This window comes from Stegastes partitus, unplaced genomic scaffold (assembly GCF_000690725.1).
Source record: "Stegastes partitus isolate 25-593 unplaced genomic scaffold, Stegastes_partitus-1.0.2 Scaffold1614, whole genome shotgun sequence".
Classification (NCBI taxonomy): domain Eukaryota; kingdom Metazoa; phylum Chordata; class Actinopteri; family Pomacentridae; genus Stegastes; species Stegastes partitus.
In genome coordinates, this window is record NW_007579345.1 from 71,383 (window position 1) to 92,817 (window position 21,435).

General features: G+C 41.6%; 1 protein-coding gene across 1 annotated transcript in view; it reads left to right on the forward strand.

The window, feature by feature from the left end:
- The window catches only part of LOC103371592 (latrophilin-2), a 104,696-nt gene that overhangs the window by 39,380 nt on the left and 43,881 nt on the right, over positions 1–21,435 (forward strand). Inside the window, exons 3-4 of the mRNA XM_008300964.1 lie at positions 5,935–6,148; positions 21,116–21,225. Of these exons, the coding sequence (XP_008299186.1) occupies positions 5,935–6,148; positions 21,116–21,225 (324 nt within the window). The remainder of the gene's footprint in view (positions 1–5,934; positions 6,149–21,115; positions 21,226–21,435) is intronic.

Genomic DNA, 21,435 nt, shown 5'->3' on the forward strand with positions numbered 1-21,435 from the left:
CAAAAAAAGTTGCAGCCTGATGAGTTGGAGTTAATTTGCGTGACTTTATGTTGCATTTCCTGCAGCGTGACTGTTGCACATGCTGCAGTGTTGATGCTGCATCAGTGTCATCATCACAGAGTCAAAGTATACCTTTAATAATGTTGTTGTTTTTTAATTAAGTAGCAAATGAAGTTGCAAGCTGATGTGTTTGAGTGAATTTGCATGACTTTATGTTGCATTTCCTGCACTCTGATGCAGCTTTAGCACTGCAGTATGTGCATCAGTCAGCGTCATTATCACAGAGTGCAAGTTTAATAATGTTAGTTTTTAAATTATACGTTTCAAATATCCAAAGTGTGTTCGACCTGTGAAGAGGAATGAACAAAAAGAGCTAAAAAAAACCACCGACTGGTTCCACTCGGGTCTAATTTGTAACCCTTCTGCGCATTTCGACCAAAAATAAATCGGTTTCGTAACGCGAGGAGTCGCCGCCCAGCGGGAACCGAGGCGCGGCGGCTCCTCCCCGACCCGACGGCAGAACCGTGACGACGTCAGCGTAACGTTCTGCAGCAGCGAGTCGATGCGCCGTCGATGGCGCAGCCTCGATTAGAACGGTTCTGCTCCGAACTGGTGGGAACACAAAGGTTCCTCCGGGTCGTGAATAGACCTACAGTAGTTGAGGAACCAGAGCTAATTCAGTGGAAAAGCTGCTTCAGTTGCAGCCTCGTGGTCGTGTTTTTTTTTTTTTTGTGTCCGTGTGCACTATGCGTGGCGCCATTTTGTTGCCTCAGCAGCCTCTTTGTAGAAAAGCTCAGAGGTAAAAAAAGAAAAGGTCCAGGAAACGCAGCAACAAGTGCTGTCTGCTGCTCCAATTAACCGCTGAGCTTTATCTGGAAGCGATTTTAGGAGATCATTAAGCAGAAGAAAGCGTCGCTGGATGGTTTATGTAGTCAATATCTCAACGCTCGCCACGTATTGTTATTCTTGACGTGTTTTACTGTCACCATATGGAAAGTAAATAATTTTCATAGCATGCATTCCCTGAATAATTATGCTAATGACCCCATGAGCAAAATAATGATTACTTTTCAGGCTCATTTGAATAATCACATTATTTAGTTAAGTGAGACAGTAAGCATTGGATGTGTTTATGTTAGATCCACTGCGATCGTATTATTCTGTTGTAATTGCGACGCGTGATCGATGGTGTTTTTGTTTCTTCATATTATCCGTGTGAAAGCAGACAAAGAGGATTTATTTAATGTGGAGACGCGGCGTTGTTCAATATGAAAGGACTTAGGCAACGAGCAGATGTCAGCGGAGCAGTTCTTTTGGCCAATAATGACGAATAATTTGTCATTTTTGTAGTTAGAAACATGACTTTTTGCCACCACGAAGAGCATTTATTAGACGTAGAAGAAGAAACGCTGTAAATGCTGTAGAAGAAGAAACGCTGCTTTGGACGACATAAAAGAACTTAAGTGAACCTCGGATCGGTGTAAATATTTAGATTTGTGGCCAATAATGACCAATATTTCCTTTTATTTGTGCTTGACACGCCACCACATTGGGAAATTTGGTCAAGAAAGTTCATCCTAAACCAAATAAAAAGTGCAATAAATGAGCCTAAATGGAGTAATAACAATTAACATTTAGCTGACGAACGCCGTCCATCGCGTCGAGATGTGTTTTGCTGGACTGCTGGGTGTTCCCTTATCGATTCGTCCGTGTCACTCATCTCCACATGAACCAAAAATACCATCTGACACCAGGGTGAGAAAGTAGTTCAGCCTCGGGCCTAATCAATGTAGAGAGGCTTTTGAAGGTTTTTTCGGTCCGTGTTGCACAAACCCGGCCGGCGAATAAAGTGCGCCGAGAGGACGGCAATTTTGTTGGAGATCCAGAAATTTGAACACGAAAATATACCATTATTACAGAGCCTGTCATCAGCGCGCAGCCTGCACAAGCTGCTCGTGTGCTTCGGACGGAGTCTTGCAGGATTCTCGAGCCTACATTTATCTCCTCGTTGCTCCGGCTTCTGTTTTTCTATTTAAGCAGGGAGACTGCATCAGCCGGCTCTAAATCATAAAACCAGCGGCAGGGATTGTAAAAGGCTCCGCGGTGACTGATTTAAGTGTTCTAGCAGAGTTCCCGGGACGCACGGCGTCAGCGGGCACGGCCGTGGATCTGCAGATCAAACCGGGAGGTCGGACAAACGGCCAGAAAGCAGCTCGCTTCCAGGCCAGCGCGAGTTAATGCGTCCCACCTATAGACGGACGTAACTGCTACCCGATTGATCCGCTCCCAGTCAATGTGACCTTTATAGTAAGACAAGCTCGGCTCTGGTCCGGTCTCAGCAGATCAGAGGAAAAACAGGCGTTTGTGCATGAAGGGACGGAATAAATACACTGCAAAAATGTTGGATTTTTCTTCTTATTCTGCTGATATCATAGAAAATAATACAAATACAATCACAAAAGTAGACTTGATTTATATGTGTTATGTAACATAACATGAAAAAAAAAGATTTTTATGTAAAATTAGCTGTAAAAATGTGCTGGACATGATCTAAAACTAAAAGTTTATTATAGTAATAATAATCCTGTTTATATTTTATGAGTCATTCGTGTTTAATAGCTGTGATTTTAAATTTTTTCAAAGGTAGTTCCAGTAATTATATGGGGGGAAAAGATTTTTATCTGAAGCTACATGTAAAAAAAATAATAATAAAAAAATCACATTACACATGACATCAGATCACATTAACAGAAGAATCTGGCAGTTCTAAACTGAACTATTATGTTTTGTGGTACTGTTATTCAGGATGCAGCCTGATTATTTATATTATATTAATTTCTTGTGTTTGCACGTGTACAGAAACTTCATTCATGTGTGAGATTACGCACATAAACGTGACATCACACTTAATATGTAGAATTACCAGTTTACTACTGTAATTCTAACAATATGTCTACATGGAAAATATCTTTACGCTTTGTATTCGATAGAAAATCCTTTAGTTCTATAGGTAGACCTATTTCTTTATCATTAAAGATCTGTCAAATACACATGATTTTATTTTATTTTTTTTAAATTACACTTAAAAACTGGAATCTGAGTTAACAGGAGATTCCTGGAACAGAATTACTGGCTTTACAACTGGATTTTGACATTTTTTTAAACAGAAAATTCTGATAAAATCCAACTAATAGTGACGTCTTTCTGCAGTTTTACGCCTCATTGATTTTTTTATACGTTCATTCATTCATTCATTCACTATTTTAAATCAAATTAAATCCAGTTTACTGTCTTTTTGCTGTTCATACACAGTAGTACAGGCAAGATTTCGAACATATAAAAAAACAGAGAAAGAAAAGAAAAATAACAATATATATCTAAATTTTTATTATTATTATATTATATATTTTATTGTTGTATTATAATATATAATTGAATTTCCCTTCTGGGATAAATATTTTTTATTTATTTTTTTCAAATAAAAAATAATATTAAATAACAAGACTTCATAATACAAAATACATACATACCCATATCTATACATACACATATATAATCATGTACCTACATACATTCTGTTGCCGCTCCATGAATAGTTGAATCTAAAGAAGATTCCAAGTTCTCTCCAAAAGTATTTGACTAAATAACTCATTATAATATTCAACTATATTTATAGGTAGTTTTGTTTGTTTGTTTTATTTCAAAAAGCTAAAAAAAAAAAACATTGTATAAAATTAAGGCTGGAAAATCAGTTTTTATTATAAACAAAAATCAGGTTTTCATGAGTTCCTGCTGTTCTATTATATAACTGCAGCGTTCGGAGCCCAAGCTGATCAGATATTACAGTTTTTTTTAAACAGTGCAGACGTCTATGATGGACAGTGAGCATTTATTATTAGATTTAACCGTTTGACAGAGAACAGTTGTGCGCCGGTGAGTCACGACGCTGCAGCGATACGGACGACATGTGCTTCTCCTCGTGTGTCTTCAATAGTTTTTCGCGTTTCTCAGGTGCACCATATGCGGGAAAATACGAACGTTTTGGCGAGACACCTGGCGAGAGGAAAGCAGTGAACAAGTCTCCGTTACACAGCTGATGATTTGTGTATGAAGGACGCCGGTAACGTGGCGCTGAGCGATGCTCTACGTCCTCCGTGCAGCTACTAAACGCCGGATTTCGGTCTTTTGGCGAAGCTCTGCCGGAGTGCTTTGACATGAACTCCAGATTGGCTGTCAAGTCTTGTTCCTAACATGCTGTGTTTTCATTTTTTTTATTTTTATTTTTTCCTCTCAAGCCAACATCTCTGATAAATTGTTTATCACCTTAAGCGTTTCTCTCTTTTTCTTTTTTGGACTCCAGAGAGAAACGGGGCAACAAAAAAGAAAGAAAATGAAATACAGCTGGAACCTATCGTATCTGAAAAGCCTTAATGTCTATCGGTCACACGAGAAAGTCTGCTGTCGTAAAGCACTCGCAGAGAAAAGATCCTTATGCCACCAAACAAATACAGCTCCACAGAGGTCAGCCGGGCCGGGCCGGCTGAACCTTCTTCGCTCACACAGATCCTTTTGTTTACCCCGAGCACCTCAGAAGAAGGATTTTCACCTGATTGGCGCACAAACGGAGGATCAGGCAATACAAACTGACATTTATCTCCCTTTGTAAAGTAAAACAGCAGCATTTCCTGGCGAGGCGGCGGCACAATGCGGAATGCTAATCCCCCTGCCACTGTAGCTTAGCATTTAATCAGACAAAGATAATTGTATTGGTAGTTAATTGATGAAGCGTTCAATAGGGCAAAATGAACTCAGCCTTTCTTTGCCAATTTAGTCCGATGGCTTTAAGTAAACTGCTGCCACGCCGAGAACGAAAGGCGAAAAAAACAAAAGTCATTATAAGCGACTGCACGTATGGATCGGTTCCTGTGAGCTGAACCTTTTTTGCGTCGCCATAAGTTGAGCTGCTGTCCGAGGCCTCCGAGAGGTGACGAAAGTCGCCCCTGGGTGCAGCGACACTCGTTGGTATTCGGTGCCGCCAGTGGTTTGAGTTCACGGAGCAGAGCTTTTTAAACTCCCCTTTAGAATCTGACATCCCAAAGTTGTGGAAAACTCTGACCTGAAGAACAGATTTGGTTTGTGTATGTAGTTCACTTTTAGTTTAAGTATGGCTTTTGGCATTGTTCATATTTGCAGAGCCACAATATTGATCTTCCTCCTCCTCCTCCTCCTCTTCCCCAACACACACACATTCACATTTTTTCTGCAGCCTCCCTTCGATTGTCAGTGCTGCAAAGTGGATTAAATTACACTCATGTTGTCATGCTTGTTGTTTCTTTTTCATTTCGGATAGAAAAATGAGCGTCGCAGGCAAACCGCAAGTCTCCAGCGATGGACTGTGTGATGACAGTGTGTTCCCACGTTGAAATAAAACAGCAGCGTGACAGAGAAAAGAAAAAAAAAACAGCAACAAAAAGCAGATTTCTTGTGTTTAGCAGCTGCTAAATTTCTCTTATCAGTGTTGTGTCAGTGTGCTGACGTCGGCGGTCACCGGAGGGGGGGCACAAGGCTCCAGACATTTAAGCCGACAAACTAGACTTTAATGACAATTATCGATTTTTTTTCGGGACCGGTTAAGGCACGGGGATGACATGCTAACACCATTAGCTCCCTGGTGCGCTTGAGATCTGAAATGTTCACTCAATATACTGATATATGTCAGGGTTCTCTCCCCCCTGTATGGATTCATGATTCATACTGCCCAACAGTTAGGGCCCTTTTGAATAAAATAACACAGAGCGTGCATTGCAGAAGGCTCCTTTGTGTATTTTCCAGCTCTTTTCTGCCTTTCAGAGCGTCGTCCTCCGTGTCAGCGCCGCCACACATCTCCCTTCGATTTGCACTGATAGAGCTCTTTCTGCTTCCCTTCTCCCTCAGGGTTCAGCCGAGCCGCCCTGCCATTTGGCTTAGTACGGAGAGAGCTGTCTTGCGAGGGCTACCCCATCGATCTGCGGTGTCCGGGAAGTGATGTCATAATGATCGAAAGTGCCAACTACGGCCGGACGGACGACAAAATCTGCGACGCCGACCCTTTCCAGATGGAGAACGTCAACTGCTACCTTCCGGACGCCTACAAGATCATGTCGCAAAGGTAAAAAAAAAAACGCCACGGTGAGGTAGAAGCTGCAAAGAAAAAATAATTGACAGGGCGCTGTAATGGTCGTCTCCTCCCCGGACCGCTGTCGACCGTTTCACAAAAAAAAATCCTCCCTGAGAGTGAAGTCTTCCACCAAGGAGAATAGCAGAGCTGCTGTCGGATTGATTTACTCCATCAAAAATGGCAAAAGTGAATCTATGTGTGGAAAAAAAAAAGGGGCCACGACGGCAGCCTGTCAGCATCGATATCCCACGAGACGTTAATGTTTGCACCGAGACAGAAGAGAATTAGAAGCTTGGGAGGTGAAACAACGCTGACAAACAGATTAAAAGAAGAATATAGTAAAAAAAAAACTCCAGAATTCAATATTTAAAATAAGCTAAAAAGAAACCCCCGCCGTTGAACACATGTCCAGCATTCTGACGTGGATCCATCAGGGTTCAGTGTGTTCTGGATTATTAGTGAGCTTGACCTACTTGCTCTCGGAGAAATCAGTTTAACCTTTAAGTGACTGAGTGGAGGCTTTCACGACCCCGGCCGTATATATTTGTATGTGCCACTGTGATTTATTGAATTGAAAATGAATGTTTCTGGCCATGTTTTTTTTTCTAGTCTGGTTCTCCTGCAAGTTTTCAGAGTTTTTCCTTTTTCCTTGGTGTGAAGTAAAATGGACAGTTGAGTGGGTTCGCTTGTGAGCGTAATAATAGTTATACAATGCTTTACAAGACACTCAAGGACGCTTTATATAATATATATTTTGTTAACATCATCCACTTTGATTTTTATTGTAATTTTCCTCTTCTAGTCGCTGCACTTTCATGTCCTGCAGTGAATCATAGCTGACAGACTGAGATTTACTGCAGTTAATTCCCCTCAAAAACAAATTTCAAACTTGTTTTTGCATTAAAAGAATGTAAAACCACAAATATTTAGAGCATTTTAGAGTGAAGCCGTTCCAAAAAGTATTCCTTTATAAAAAATAAAAAAGATAATGGGGTCATAAATAGCCTCGCCCTGTCGTTTTGCTCGCTAACAAAGCTCGGTCGCTTGAGGGTTAATGCGAGTCTTTTTGTGCGTCTGCAACACAAAGCGGGGAAGAGAAAGAGGATAAATAAAACATGGGGGTAGTAGCGGGCAGTAGAACTACAAATGTTGGTGTCCAGATTTAGAAAACACAACCTCCAAGGCAAAACTTTTATAAAACGTCATGTATTTAGTTTATTGTTTGCGTGAATTCAACTTAAATAGAGCTTAGCAACGTTTAGCTTTCAGTGCTTTTGCGCCGTTTTGTAACCAATCAGATTGCAGACTGAAAAAGCTAAAACTGATTCACAAGTGCAAAAAACTGCAGTTCCTCAAACGACCACTTGAGGCAGTTTTTGTAAAGTCGAACCCCATTGAGCTTAATGTTAAAATGTCCAAATTTACAGCAGAAATAAACGTGTTTGCAGCCTGATGGAAGGAAATGTTTTGGTCTCTCGTGGTGATTTTGTGTATAATTCACCTGTTTTAATTGTACTGAGGCTCATATTTATGCATAAGTGAGGGTGTGGTCACTTTGAATGAGACGTGGGCACCATGTTGGACGGTCCAATCATGGCACACCTCATTTTTTCTAGAAGGACTCAGGCACTGCAGAGATGCCTCCACAAAAGAGCTATAGACGGCGTCACAGAAGGTTTTTTTTTTGCATCTTTATATACTGAGATACATCAGAGCTATAGCTGCATGTATTTTTTAAATGAATGTATTTTGGCATGACTCGTGAAAAAAAGAAAAACCTGAAAAACGCTGACTCATGTAATTGGTCAGGTTGACCCCTAACAAATAATACCATTAAAAAGAAAGCTATTATCAATTTTAAATGAGATTTTTAGCTACACTTTCTAACGTCTTTCTAGCGCGCTGCTTCTACTTCAGGGAATCTTCTCCCTACTTCTTCCACTCCTGGCATTTCCTTAACTTCAACATACTGATCTTCTCTATTGGCTTTTTGGTAATTCCTGTCTGTAAGATTAAGGGCAGGCTGTTGGCAGGACCGACTCAAAGACGCTCCTTATCTCCTAAACTCCCACTGATGGTCTGTTCGTTTTGGCTCCTGATGTTGATTCGGTTTATTTTTAGTGTTTTAATGAAATTTTTGTATTAGTTTAATGCAATTATTAGTCACACTAAAGACAATTTAGTTGTTGTTGGTGACACTTTGGTCTATTTTTTTTAAATCTTCTGAGCGTTTTCTGTGGATAGCTGCTGGTGTCTTCATGCACGACGATCGCGGTTACATGTTCTAGTCTGGTGCAAGGTCAGTGGAAAAGGCTCAGTGACCCTGCAGCTCTGTAGTGATCCAACAGACAGACTCTCGTCTGTAAATCCAGTTAATGCTGCCGCTGCCAAACTCTGACTGTTTCAGGTCACAACGGTAAAAGGAAATTTGCAGATGAGTTCACTTCATAAATCCTTTTTTTTTTTTTCTTTCTTTCTTTCTTTCCCAGAACCGGTAACATCAGATAACATTACTGACAGACACATAACATTAGTGGATGTAAAGTGCTTCTTATTAGCCGCGGTGCAACAGGGCGAACAGATAAATCCGCCGAACAAGAGATATGTTGTGCGGGAGCTAATCGGGAGGCTGCGATGTGCGATTGCACAGATGCTGCAGGTCACCGAGTAAGAATGTGCATTAAAACTGTAATTAGTTAATTCATGTTCGAGTTTTTTCTTCATTGAATGCAAAAGCGTTTCTCTTGAATCGTCACTTTTCCGCCACGATGGATGAGTTGTCGGTGGATATTTTTCAAGTTATTGCTGCTGATTTTAAAGCCACGATCCGCGCAGCTATCACTTCCAAAGAAGTAGCGGCAAACCGGTAGAGGTGCATCGGACGTGCACATGCAAACACAGGAGCGCTGAGACTTAATACATGAGACCAGTTGTCACATAGGGATGCCACCGGAGCCAAAGTGCACAGGATGGAATGACATATGACTCGCCACTGAGAGAGATATTGGACGGTATGAGACCGTCAGCAACTCTGGCGAGCCGCCTTGGGAAATAAAAAAAATAATGAAATAAAACAGTAGAGGCCTTGTATTCGGGGGGTTTATTGTCAAGTCCCATTTGATGAAGTCAGATAGCTGACTCACATTGTCTGTCTTGAAAGGCTGCGGCTTCCCCGCTTGTGGGCCCCGCGTATTACGCCGGGCCTCGGCCTGGCTCGGACAAAAAAAACAGTCCACTGAAGCACAAATACCCACCCAGCAGGAGCCCGACAACAAATCCCAAACAGCCCTCTTCGGAAACGCTCCCCGCCGGCGTCTGTAGTGGACCCCGGGATCATTCCTCATATGCATATCCTGAGAGCGCCAGAGGCCGCGGTTCAGATGTTATTTTAAACGCGTTTTTAGCATTCCGATGTCAGCGCCGGGGCTATTGTGGCAGAGAGAGAGAGAAATGTGCGATAAAAGAAGGTCTCTCTCAGGTGCACGACTTCAAAAAAAAGAAGTTGCAGGAAGAAATGAAAAAAAAAATACCCAAGTGATGCAAAAAAAATGTACGAAAAGTGCCATACGTGGATTTCTTTTCTCCTCTGTTGTCTCGTGCAAGTTCTTTCCAAGAAGATCAGGACGGAGCAGATTAATTAATAATTATTACGAGAGTATCATAAAAGCAAAAAAAAATGAAAATAGATTCAAGGACAGCTTGACAAAGATTGCATATGGGACTAATTAGTGATTCTTTTTCCTTCTTTGTCCATTTATTTACAAGAATAGACTAAAATAGGAAGCAAATGTAATGAAAGAATGCCCCCGCTGCCAGAAATAATTATCCTCAAGTCAGAAATGTGGTGATTTTTTTTGTATTTTTTCCCTTCCAGCCTGTTTGGCATGCGGTGTTTGTGAGGTCTGAGCTCCTCGAAACTCCGTCCTGTGGTCGCCGACATGTTCCTCGTGTGGAACAATCGGCTGCAAGAAAAGTACTTCCTACTGTACGCAGATAAAAGGATCGGAGAGCCAAAAATATTTGTTGTCGTAATTACTCTGGTCGGCTAATTTAAGTGTGTGGGGGGGAAAAAAAAAAAAAAGAATCGCATTAGTACTTGTGTGGAAAAACTGTGTTCACTTTTTAAACATCCGAAATTGATGTGGCCCTGAAGTGTGGAGAATTGGATTGAGGCTTCGCTGAGTTTGATAGATCCTGTTGGCACTCCGAGTTGTTTTTTTTTTTTTTATATCTGGCTGGCATATTATATTCATGAGCACAATGATTTTGTGAAAATAGCCTTAGGACTGTTGTGGCTCAATTAGAACATTCAGCTGCAAGCAATTAGTCGACTCAAGTGGGTGATAATCTGTACAGGAATTTCTCACATGGACACCTCCCCGGCAGATGTGAAACTGCGCGGCGGTTACAGTTTTCAAATAATTAATTCGTTGATAATAATATTAGGTGATGCGATTTCTCTTTCTTTTTTCGCGATTTCCGCTACATTTCCGCTGATTACATTTCGGATAACGGCTGCAAAAACACCCGACAGATAGCATCTAGTAGATAAAAACTGTGTAAGTAAATATATATTTAGTCGGACCAATTATCTTTATCGCCGCAGAAAAAAAAAAAACCCAACATTGACACACCTCAACTAGTAATTTCCCCCCCACCACCCCAAAAAAAAGAGAAATATTAGGATACACGCAGTGAATAAGTGGCTCACGCATCGACCGCTCTTTGACTAATGAGCTTCATTGTAAGTATTCGATAACAAGGTCATTGATCGCTGTAACATAACATGGTCGGTTCCTGCCATGCCTGTGGATTATGGGTTTTCCGAGGAGCGTATCATTGACGAGAGTGATCGATCGCTCTCTAACAGAGGAGATTAAATTCATCAGCGGGATTACAGGACAGCTGACTTGGACTAAGTTGATTGTCGTTAATAAATGAAAATGTTGGATTTTAGCGACACATGCGCTAAACGTGTTTTATCTAAATATTGTTAGTCGGAAGGAGGTTACAGCAGACTCAAACGACTCGGTGTGATCGGTGAATAATCACATATTTCCTGGCGGTTGTCAATAAACGTGAGGCAGTTCTGGAGACTAAGTACTTCCACTATTTATATCGGTGACAGGACTGCTTGCGAGGCTCTCCGAGGAGCTGCATTGTTGCCGCCTGACAGCGCGCCGCCTTGTTCCTCCTCTCTCTGTACATACGGTGTTGGTGTTTATTTAAAGCACAGCAGATTAAGATTTCATAAAGATCCAGATTCAGCTCGGGCGTTTCAGAGGGGTGTGCAAAAGTTCATGAGGCATGAAACTGCTCTCTACCCAATTGGTGATGATGTGCTAAATAAAAAAGAAGAAGTGTATGAACAGTCATCAGTGATTCTCATTAGCCAAATAACTGCAAACACTGAATTACATAAAACGCTGGAGGAAGAGATTTACAAATAAATATTACATCAGGTTGTGTTGTTCTGACAGCGGTGTTTGATATTCAGATGATAAACGCTTTAGCCAGAGACGTTTGGTGTGTTTCACATCTGTGGATGTATCCAACCACTTTGAGGTATTTTAAAATATTTATATATTTATTTATTGGCTAATTATTCTATTCATTAATCTAGTTTAAGTTCCTGGAAAATGCACTGTGTCATGTGTAAAACTTCAGGAGACTTCACGTGACCCCCTTCTGTCAATATCCGCGGTGCTGTATACAACATTCAGGACCGCTCAGTGTCAAAGCAGCCATCTCAGACTGAAACAAACTGGTGTGTTGGCAGCGAGACCCTCCTCCCTTCATGTTTCATTCACGACCAGAAAGCTCGTGTGCGTAAGAGACGGCAAAGAAAAAAAAAATAATGCAGCCGTCAGCTGGTGCTGCTGCTGCTGTGAAACACACTGAACAAGTTGCTGCTAACTGGAGTAGCGTTAGCTTTACTAGCGCTGCTCCGGTTCATGTGTGTCTGTTTCCCTGCAGACACACTGTAAAGGAAACACTTTACAAAATGCAGAAAATATGGGAGAATATTGTAGAGCCAGTGGTGGCAGTTGTATAATATATGTCCTGCCCCTACTCACAAATAAACAGTTAAAGGGATGAAAATTTTGAATAATTTTCTTAACCTCTATCAGTCATGGGCTGTAGGTGGCTCAGTGGTTAGCACCATTAGCTAGAAGGTCGCCGGTTCGCGTCCCAGTGAGGACACTTGGAATGTTTCTGCGTGGAGTTTGCATGTTCTCTGGGTTCTCTCCGGGTTCTCCGGCTTCCTCCCACAGTCCAAAAATATGCTGAGGTTTATTGGTGATTCTAAATTGTCTGTAGGTGTGAATGTGCTTGGTTGTCTGTCTCTAAGTGTAGTCCTGTGATAGACTGGTTACCTGTCCAGGTGAACCTGCCTTCACCCTGAGTCAGCTGGGATAGACTCCAGCCCCCCATGACCCTAGTGAGGATTAAGCGGTGTGTAGAGGATGGATGTATCAGCCATAAATTGATTAATCAATAACGCACATTGAGTGTAATTTGTGTCCTATACTGATACAGCTAAAGTCTAGCACAGTAGTAAGTAGTAAGTAGCTAACATTCCACTAGATTGAGAAAATAATATTCTAGTTGATCCTGACACGTGAGGTCTGGTCATTAACCATCACAGAAGTCTTTGTCAACCAATCAGATCATGAACACATTGCTGCATGTGCAGTTGGACTGTAGGAATCTGTCCTGGCTCACACTGAACACTTCAGCATTAAGTGTCTCAGAAGTCTCTGTCCTGTTGCTGCTAAACTCCCACAATGCTCTCTGCTGCCAACATGAACTGTAGTCTGAGTGACGCCTCCTCTAGTCTTGTGTTGTTAAACAGGAAGAGGCTCCACCTGGTGGAGCAACCAGGTACTACAGCTGGTCTACGATACATTTACTAACATGCATGTTGGCCTTCTGCGTGATTGGCTGTCAATCATTAACATCTCTACATCCAACGAACTGTTTAGTTGGACTGACTGCCACTGACTGTGCAACGTAGATGAAGTATAACACGCAGGAAAAAAGACCATTTTAAAAAATTTGTTGGTTTGTTTTCGCTGGTTTCACTTTACGTGGACCCGCTAACCATTGACATTGCCTTTAGGTACAAGCCTGGTCTTGTTAGCCTGAAATAACTGCCCATGGGCATGACTAAGATGTCTGCCGCATGCTGAGACTGGACTATAAACTCTCATGTTTAGCTGAAATGCAATGAGTGTACGTAAAAACAAACATAAATATAACACATTTTAATTCATTTATTTGGGCCTGAAAGCTCCAGACGGTACTTCAGTGTTTCCAACACGTGTGGGAGGTCACGCTCAGCCTGTTTATAGAGGCACAGACGGCATTCAGTTTCAACGTGAGGGACTCACATGCACACATGTTCTGAGTGACGCCAAAACATAGAACAGAGAATATTGGATTACAACAAACACAGAGAGAGAGAGGCTTCAGTTACTGTGAAGGATGCCACTGCTCCACTGTATGTTTAGATAGTAAATAGTCGGTTTTTGTATAGAAAATGTTTAATAGTAGATTAAATTTCTGGATTAAAATCAGTCACACGCTGCTTGACACAATGAAAAAGGATATTTACAACAATATTCACCTCTGTTCTAAATGTTCATGCTTGTTGATTTATCATAATTTGTCTTTTTACTGTTAATCAACAACAAAAACAGGTGGCTATTGCACAAAGTGTCCTAAATGAACCCTGTCTACAAAACAGAGAAAACACTGGTTAGAACGAGTATCATCTCTTTCAAGTTTCTCGTGGCTAACAAAGCTCCGACTCAGTGGGAATATTCCTGCGCCGGCTTTGCTCTTCTGCAGGGTTTCATCATTCCTCTTTGTTATTCCTGATCGCATTAAGATGTGGAGTCTGGCTGGGTCACTCCAGGACATTAACATTGTTGTTTTTAATCCATTTCGGCGTAGCTCTGTCGTTACGGCCTCGCATTCTGTCATCTCGTAAAAGGTCACCGTAGTCTCTCCATTGACTCCGGTGACACGGCGAGATACCTTTTTTTCTGGTTTACAAATCAATAGGCTCGATAGGGAGGGACGGATGCGGGACAGACGGCCGTCCTCCGACTCTCTGAGAGCCTGGAATCCTCCTCCTCCCCAGTAAATATGGCGTAAACACAAGCATGTGACAGTAATTACAAGTTACTGCGACGTCTTATCCGGTTATCGGGTCAGACCTCCAGTTGAAAGCAGGATGCTAACGGTTAATTTCTAATGACCTATTTCCTGCAACGTTATTGGGCCACCCCCCTCGGAAAACGCTCTAAATATACCGATACTGGAGGTGATTACACTCATAACGGGTGTGTAGTTTGTGCGCGTGCGGGTTTTTTGTGTCCCGGTTCGCGACAGATTGTTTCTTTAGCTGCCATTCCGTGGCCCTGGAAATGATTTAATTTTTCAATGGCCTGTCTGCCATCAACAGGCTTGCCTCTTGAGAGAGATGTCTGCCTTGATAATTGTGCCATGAACCTCATCAGCATTTCAGATGAAATGGAGCTAGACGGGTCACTTTGAGTTTAAGAGACGCTAATTTGATTGAAATTCAAACTGGGAGCACCAGGAAGTAGATTGTGCCTTTTTCTGTAATGTGCTCCCCTCACTCATGTCGCTTTTCTCCTCCAGTTACACAGCCATTGTTTTCGCTGCCGCTGCTATTTTTTTTCTTCTTCTTCTTCTTCTATTATTGTGAATTACAAATGGCTGCTTAGGATTCCTGCGTATTGAGGGACAGAAAATTGGAGCCGAGCAATCTGGGACTCTGGGAAATTAAGGAGCATCTTACCGTTAGTCTAAACTGGACGGGTCACGTGATGCGTCGCAGGAGAAACTTTAGACGGGTAATAAGTAGAAAAGACCTCAGTGGTTTTCTGGCTCGCTTGAGCAGCTTCGGATGCAGACGTGCTTTGAACACACTTACATTCATTCAGTGCACTATTGTGGTGTTTATTTGGATTTAGTATTTTTGGAAATACACAAAAAATATCAATAAAATTCCAACAATAGACGTGTCCAATGAGAAATAAATGATTTAAATATCAAAGATTTTTATGTAAAAACTCGTTACATTTGATTTGATCAACAACTAGCAGTGTGTAATTGTAATTATAATCAGAAGGAGTCATTTATTGACAGTAGTTTGGCGATTTTTCAAAGCTAAATGTATTGTTTTCAAGTTGGACTTAATTTTGTCAGATCTGTCAGATATACGAGATGTTTGCGTAAAGTTGCATCAAAAAACTCTTCCCACACTCGACATAATCTAAAATTAACAGAAGATTCTTACAATTAGAAACTGAATAACTAAATTTAAAACTGTATTTTGATTTTTTTTTTATATAAAGGAAAATTAAATATAATAAAAACCCAACTAATGGTGGCATTTCTGTTACATACTGGTTGTATTTCTAGGTGATGTCATTATTTTTCACATGTAAATATCCTTTTTATGTAAAAGTATAACTAAAACTCATCACACACTTGATTTAATCTAAAATTAGAAGTAGATTTGTAAAATTAAAAACTGAATTATTTGTTCTACGACAGCATTTTGATGTGTTTTTCACAAGATCTTTGACTAATAATGTTATAAAAACAGCCAATAATGGCACCTTTCTGCAATATAAAGCTGGATTATTTATATTACAGCATCATTTAACCATTTTTCATATTTTTTTTAAACATTTAAATACCCTTAATGAAACATTAAAAAGGCAAAAAACATTAACACATGTGATTTAATATAAAGTTAAAGCTTGGAACTGTGTTTTAAATACGGGAAATTGCTGTATTTCTGTTATTTTACTGTATTTACTTCAGTTGCTGGAACATTATTATTTTTACAGTGCTTTTGCAAAAGTGACTCTTGCATGATTTTTAAATCCTCACTAATATTTGACCTGATTAGAATTTGATTCTTGAAGCTAAACCTCATGCTTTAAGAATATAAAAACATAAACAACCTTTTTTTCTCCTTACATCAGGCACACAAACACTGCTTCACACATAACTTGGCATTTCTGTTAGCAGAAAAAAAAAAAAGACATTTTTTAAAAAACGGCATCAGTCCAGATGTCAGCTTTACTACAACTCGTTAATTTTAATAAAAGTAAAGGTGCATATAAAATAAAGCGAATGCAGAACAGAGCGATGTAGTGCAGCAGCGGGCCGAGCCTGAGCTGTTTGCTGATCGACTGTACAAAGCAGAATTGATTAAAGTGACGCTGTATCTGTTCTGTGAGGAGGATTTCTGGAAAAAAAATCAGTTATGAAATACAGCCTTTTCCATTTTCAAGCAGGCTTTAACCCTCCGAAGCACCGTCTGATAGATTTGTCGCTGGAAATACGACAGTTTTCCTCACGTCAGGCAATTTATTATTCAATTAGCGCATTATCTCCACGTGCATTTATTCCGGCGACATGCTTTATGGCGACAGAGGAAAAGGTTAAATTGCGTGTGGATACGCGGCATCAGGAGTGCTATCAGTTACACCTTGTTGGCGTCTCGTTGCAAGCCCCTCCGCCGCCGCCGCCGTCAGCAGGGGAGTGCTCATTTTTAAAAGAGATTTGCATCAAATCCTCGCAGCATTTTCTATGACACTCTAATTGTACTGATGTCTGCCTCTTTCAAAAGGTCAGAGATGCGATGGGATTACATTTGGAATACTTCAGTGTGATTAACAGGCCGCTGGGAGAGACGGAGGCAATCAAAGTAGAAACCCAGCTCCATCCTGCATTTAGCTTACTGCAAGGAGAAAAAAAAGAAGTGTTTTAAAAAAATATTCTGCAACTATTTGGATTGTTGTATTTTGCAAAACAAATCTTTTGATAATTAAAAATAGAAATTAGCAACTGTATCTGCAACAGAAAAATCGTATTTTTCTTGTTTTAAGCCTCAGATAAAACATCTCATGAATCTGTTATACATAAATGCACCAAAGTAAAAAAAAAAGAGAAGCGTCTCCTCACACAGATGGCTTTGTATATTTCCCTTGATTAAACAGAAACTAAAACAGAAGGATCACCAAACTATTAGATAACACCCCCCGGTGAAAAAGATTCCAACAATTTAGCCTCAGAAAAAAAAAAGAAAAATCCTTAATACGGAGCTCCTTTTCCAAATGGTTAATTACTCTTTCTCTTTATTACGTTACAAGACAGAATAAATTAGTATTCTTTGCACTTTTGCTTCTGTCAAATCCAGTTGAGCAATCAAGGTATTTATAGAAGAAGAATGTTTCACTCTGGAGGAAAGTGGAGAAAAGATTCCTTTGACTTAATATTCATTATGTACATGATTAATTACTATATAGCCTCAGACTATCAAAAGATAGTCAGAGATATCATATTTTACATGTATTTAATTAGTGTGCACTTTGAGACCTGTGCCCTGGCAAACCCAAACGCTGAACTTTTTTATGGGAGGAATTTCAATTACGTGCGCTCTCTCTCAAAATGAGGGCTAGGACTATGCACGGAAAAAGAAGTCATTAGGGCTTTTCCAATTGGTCTCAGGAGATGCCCGAGGTTTCACAGATGAGACGGGAATCAGAGTCGCACAATCCCATAGATCAGGGCGCCGCTGCTCCACTGCGCTAAAATTAGGGCAATATATCAGCGAGAGCTATCAACACTTATGTCAACATTGTTTCCCGAGAAATATGAGGTTTTTTCAGCGCTTATGTCCTGTTGTTTAATACGTTTGCCTGAGTAATGATGGCAGGTCTACGTCTCATTAGTGTCACAAATTTTATTTTTGATATCATTCTGTTTCACGCGGCCAACATAAAGCCGCCGTTCATTCCCCGCTCGCTCGCTCGGTCTCATCGGGAACCCGCCAGATAAAGCGCGGCGGTTTATATTGCCCTCGCATGATCTGCTTTATGCATGAGCCGAGCAGACAGCAGTCATCAAAGTGACCACGTAATATATGGAAAGCGCCGCGGATTGGTGAAATATTAGCGGCGGAAACACGCGGCGTATTACAGTCCCAGCGTGAGGCGCGTGTTTTTTAATTCCAGAACAGTAATTCATTTCCATAAGAACGACGACAATATGCTGATGTTTTCGTCACACGTGGAGGTCATTAATAAAGCGAGACGCCCCCTCGAGATCTTCGCGTTTGTGCGCCACGTGGCTCTTTGACACGACGACGCGGCGTTTTCACGTTGGAGGGAGGCGAAGCCCTTCTGTTCCGGAAGGTGCGAACTCTTTAAAACAGGGGTGTCAAACTCTGGCCCACGGGCCAAATTTGGCCCTCTTTGCAATTATATTTGGCCCGCAAGACAATACCAAATGACTGCTAGAGCTGCCCCCAGTATTATACTGTACAGCGCATTCACCACTAATACTACAAATCCCATAATGCCCTGTTGTTGTTTTGGCGCATCAATCAGGACAGGACCCAGAAACTCCCTCTCCTCTGTGACACTAGGCATAGAGACTTCACACTACAACTGTGCCATTGGTGTGTTTTTTATTTATAATTTGATTTTGCATGTCTCCACAATTAAGTTATATATAATGTATGGGAATAAGCGTTGCTTGTTCCATATTCAATGTTAAAGCAAAATTTGTTTCGGTCCATATTAAAAGGTTCATTTGTTCAATGTTGGCCCGCGACTTTGTTCAGGTTTTAAATTTTGGCCCACTGTGTTCTTGAGATTGACACCCCTGCTTTAAAACAAAGAAGTGATGCACGCCGGAGTCATTTGTTTAAGTTTCTGGACACGTGTAGACCGCGGCAACTCCGGGATCCGCTGCTAAAATCCGGTTGTTTTCAATCCAGCACCAATTTCCGGCCTCCTGCGCCACCTCGTCGCCGCGCACTCCGGCAGCAGCAGCAGCAGCAGCAGCAGCAGCAGCAGCAGCCGGCTCCGTTCCACCGAGCCGCCTAATATTATATTAATAACATTTGGACACAGAGCAGTGATTACCTCTGCAGACCAAAACAAAGGCAAAACCCAAAGCACAGTACAATACAACCAGTAATACATTTTCCAATGATCTGCTGTAAATGGGCGCACTGGTCTGTGATAAGAAACAAATATTATCTCTGGTCCCTGCTAAATCAGCAGAACACAGTTATTGATCCGGCTCCTCACGTTGCCAATAGAATTTTAAGTCCCCCCCCCTTCGGTTGCAGAGACGGCCTGCTCGGGGGTATTGATGTCATTATCGTGATCTGGGTGCAGCTAGAGGGTGGTCACCTGCAGCTCCCCCCCCCCGGATCACCAAGGTTCATTCACAAAACGCCTGCTCTCCAGATGTTAAATCGAAATTAACTTGTGCTGCAACGGGCCGGAGAGATGAAAAACAAAACGCCTAGATATGAAATTTTTCTTCTCCCCAGGTCTCGTCTGTCCCTTTATCACTTTAGGGCGCATAAAAAGCAGAATTCTTGCCTCTGTTCTGACGCCTGGAACATTTTTTGGTATTTTGGGTCGTGGCGGGTTTAGAATTTCAGAAGCTGCAGTGATAATTAATGAGACCTTTGATGGCATTTGGGCGCCTCATCTAGCTACTCAGCATGTCGACCCGTTCGGAGCGGCAGCGAGCTCCAATCAATAAGCCAGGACATTTGAGCGAAGCCCACAGAGGTTGTTTATCCTGAGCAGAATCCGCCCCGCCAAACACCGAGGCGGGGGGTAAATTCCAGGATCGCATGAGGTCCCCGCTGCAATTGTAGTCCGACGCTGCATCCGGCTCCATCTGCTTCCGCTGATATTTATTGTCGCATCGATTCGTCCCGCTAATCTGCATTTAATTTAATTTGAGATTTCATTGTATTCGCCGAGCTTTAAGTGCAGGAGAGCGGCGGTACGTTTGGCAAAGCTGGGGCTGGAAAAAAAACTGTGCAAAATGGACTCAGAAGTGAACACAGTGCTGACCGGTTATTAAGCAAAAAAAAAAAACACTTCTTGGATTCTTAACTTGGCCGCTTAACATTCAGACGGATTATTCAGTCGACATATAGAATAATGAAGCGCACAAAGAGCTCCTTTCACACCACATACGTCCAATAGGCGGCGAGTGAATGGCGATGGAGTTGGCCATGACTTTACTGCTAGCAGGTTTAGCGGCATTCTTTTTCGCAGAATTTGAAGATTTCGCAGCCTGAATGCGAGATACGAACATTGAGTTTTTTTTACATTTTCTAATAACTTTTGAGAGGGGAATATAAAGAACACTCAGGAAGACCGTTGAATAACAGAACGAGAAATGGAGTTCAGTATAAAAATGTACTAAATGAGTCAATACAGCAGCACCAGATATAAAAAATGAACCAAATATGCAACAAGTGGAATAATAGTAACATATATGCGATAATTATGCAGTAATTTAAGACTCTGTGCATCTTCTACATGGTGTGTTTCAGCGGTCTTCAACCTTTTTTGCACCACGGACTGGTTTTAAGCAAGAAATTTTTCTACGGACCGGTCATTACGCACATAAAAAATAATAATTGTTTTTTTTTATATTGAAAAGTTTCATAAATAAATAAAATTAATTTTTTACTTTTTCTTCTGTCTCAGTATCAAGTCTCTCCCACTTTCCAAAGCAGCTCTCCTGAGACGTTTGTTTTTGACTGACGCCTTCGTTTAGCAGCCAGACAAAAAAAACTGACAGTCAAGTGCGGAAACGAGCACAAACGGAAGTGACGGGAAGACGAGCTAGTCATGTTTCAAAATAAAACACCCTGCAGACTCCGCTGGAAATATAAATAAACCAATAAAATGTTTTTATTCTATCTGCGCGGCCCGGTACCAAATGACCCACGGCCCGGTGCCGGTCCGGGGCCCGGTGGTTGGGGACCGCTGGTGTGTTTGACAATTTGTGCTTTTATTTTGAAGGCTAGCGTGAAAGCACTTAGCATTTATCGTTTCCTCTTTGTGTTTTTTTTCCCCCCAGATGCAACAACCGGACCCAGTGCATCGTGATCACGGGTTCGGACGTCTTCCCCGACCCCTGCCCGGGGACCTACAAGTACCTGGAGGTCCAGTATGAGTGTGTGCCCTACAGTAAGTACGACCCTCCTGTCGTGAACTGAAACCTCCTCCCCGTGTTCCTCCTCCTCCTCCTCCACGTCCTCGCCATCCTCCTCTCTTCTTCTTCTTCTGTGGTTTCCCCACTTCCTGTCCCATTTCTTCCCCGGACGGTTCTCTCTCTATCTATCTCTTTGGTCTGCAACATCTACCAGCACCCTTTTTTCTCCTCCATTTGTGTCACAC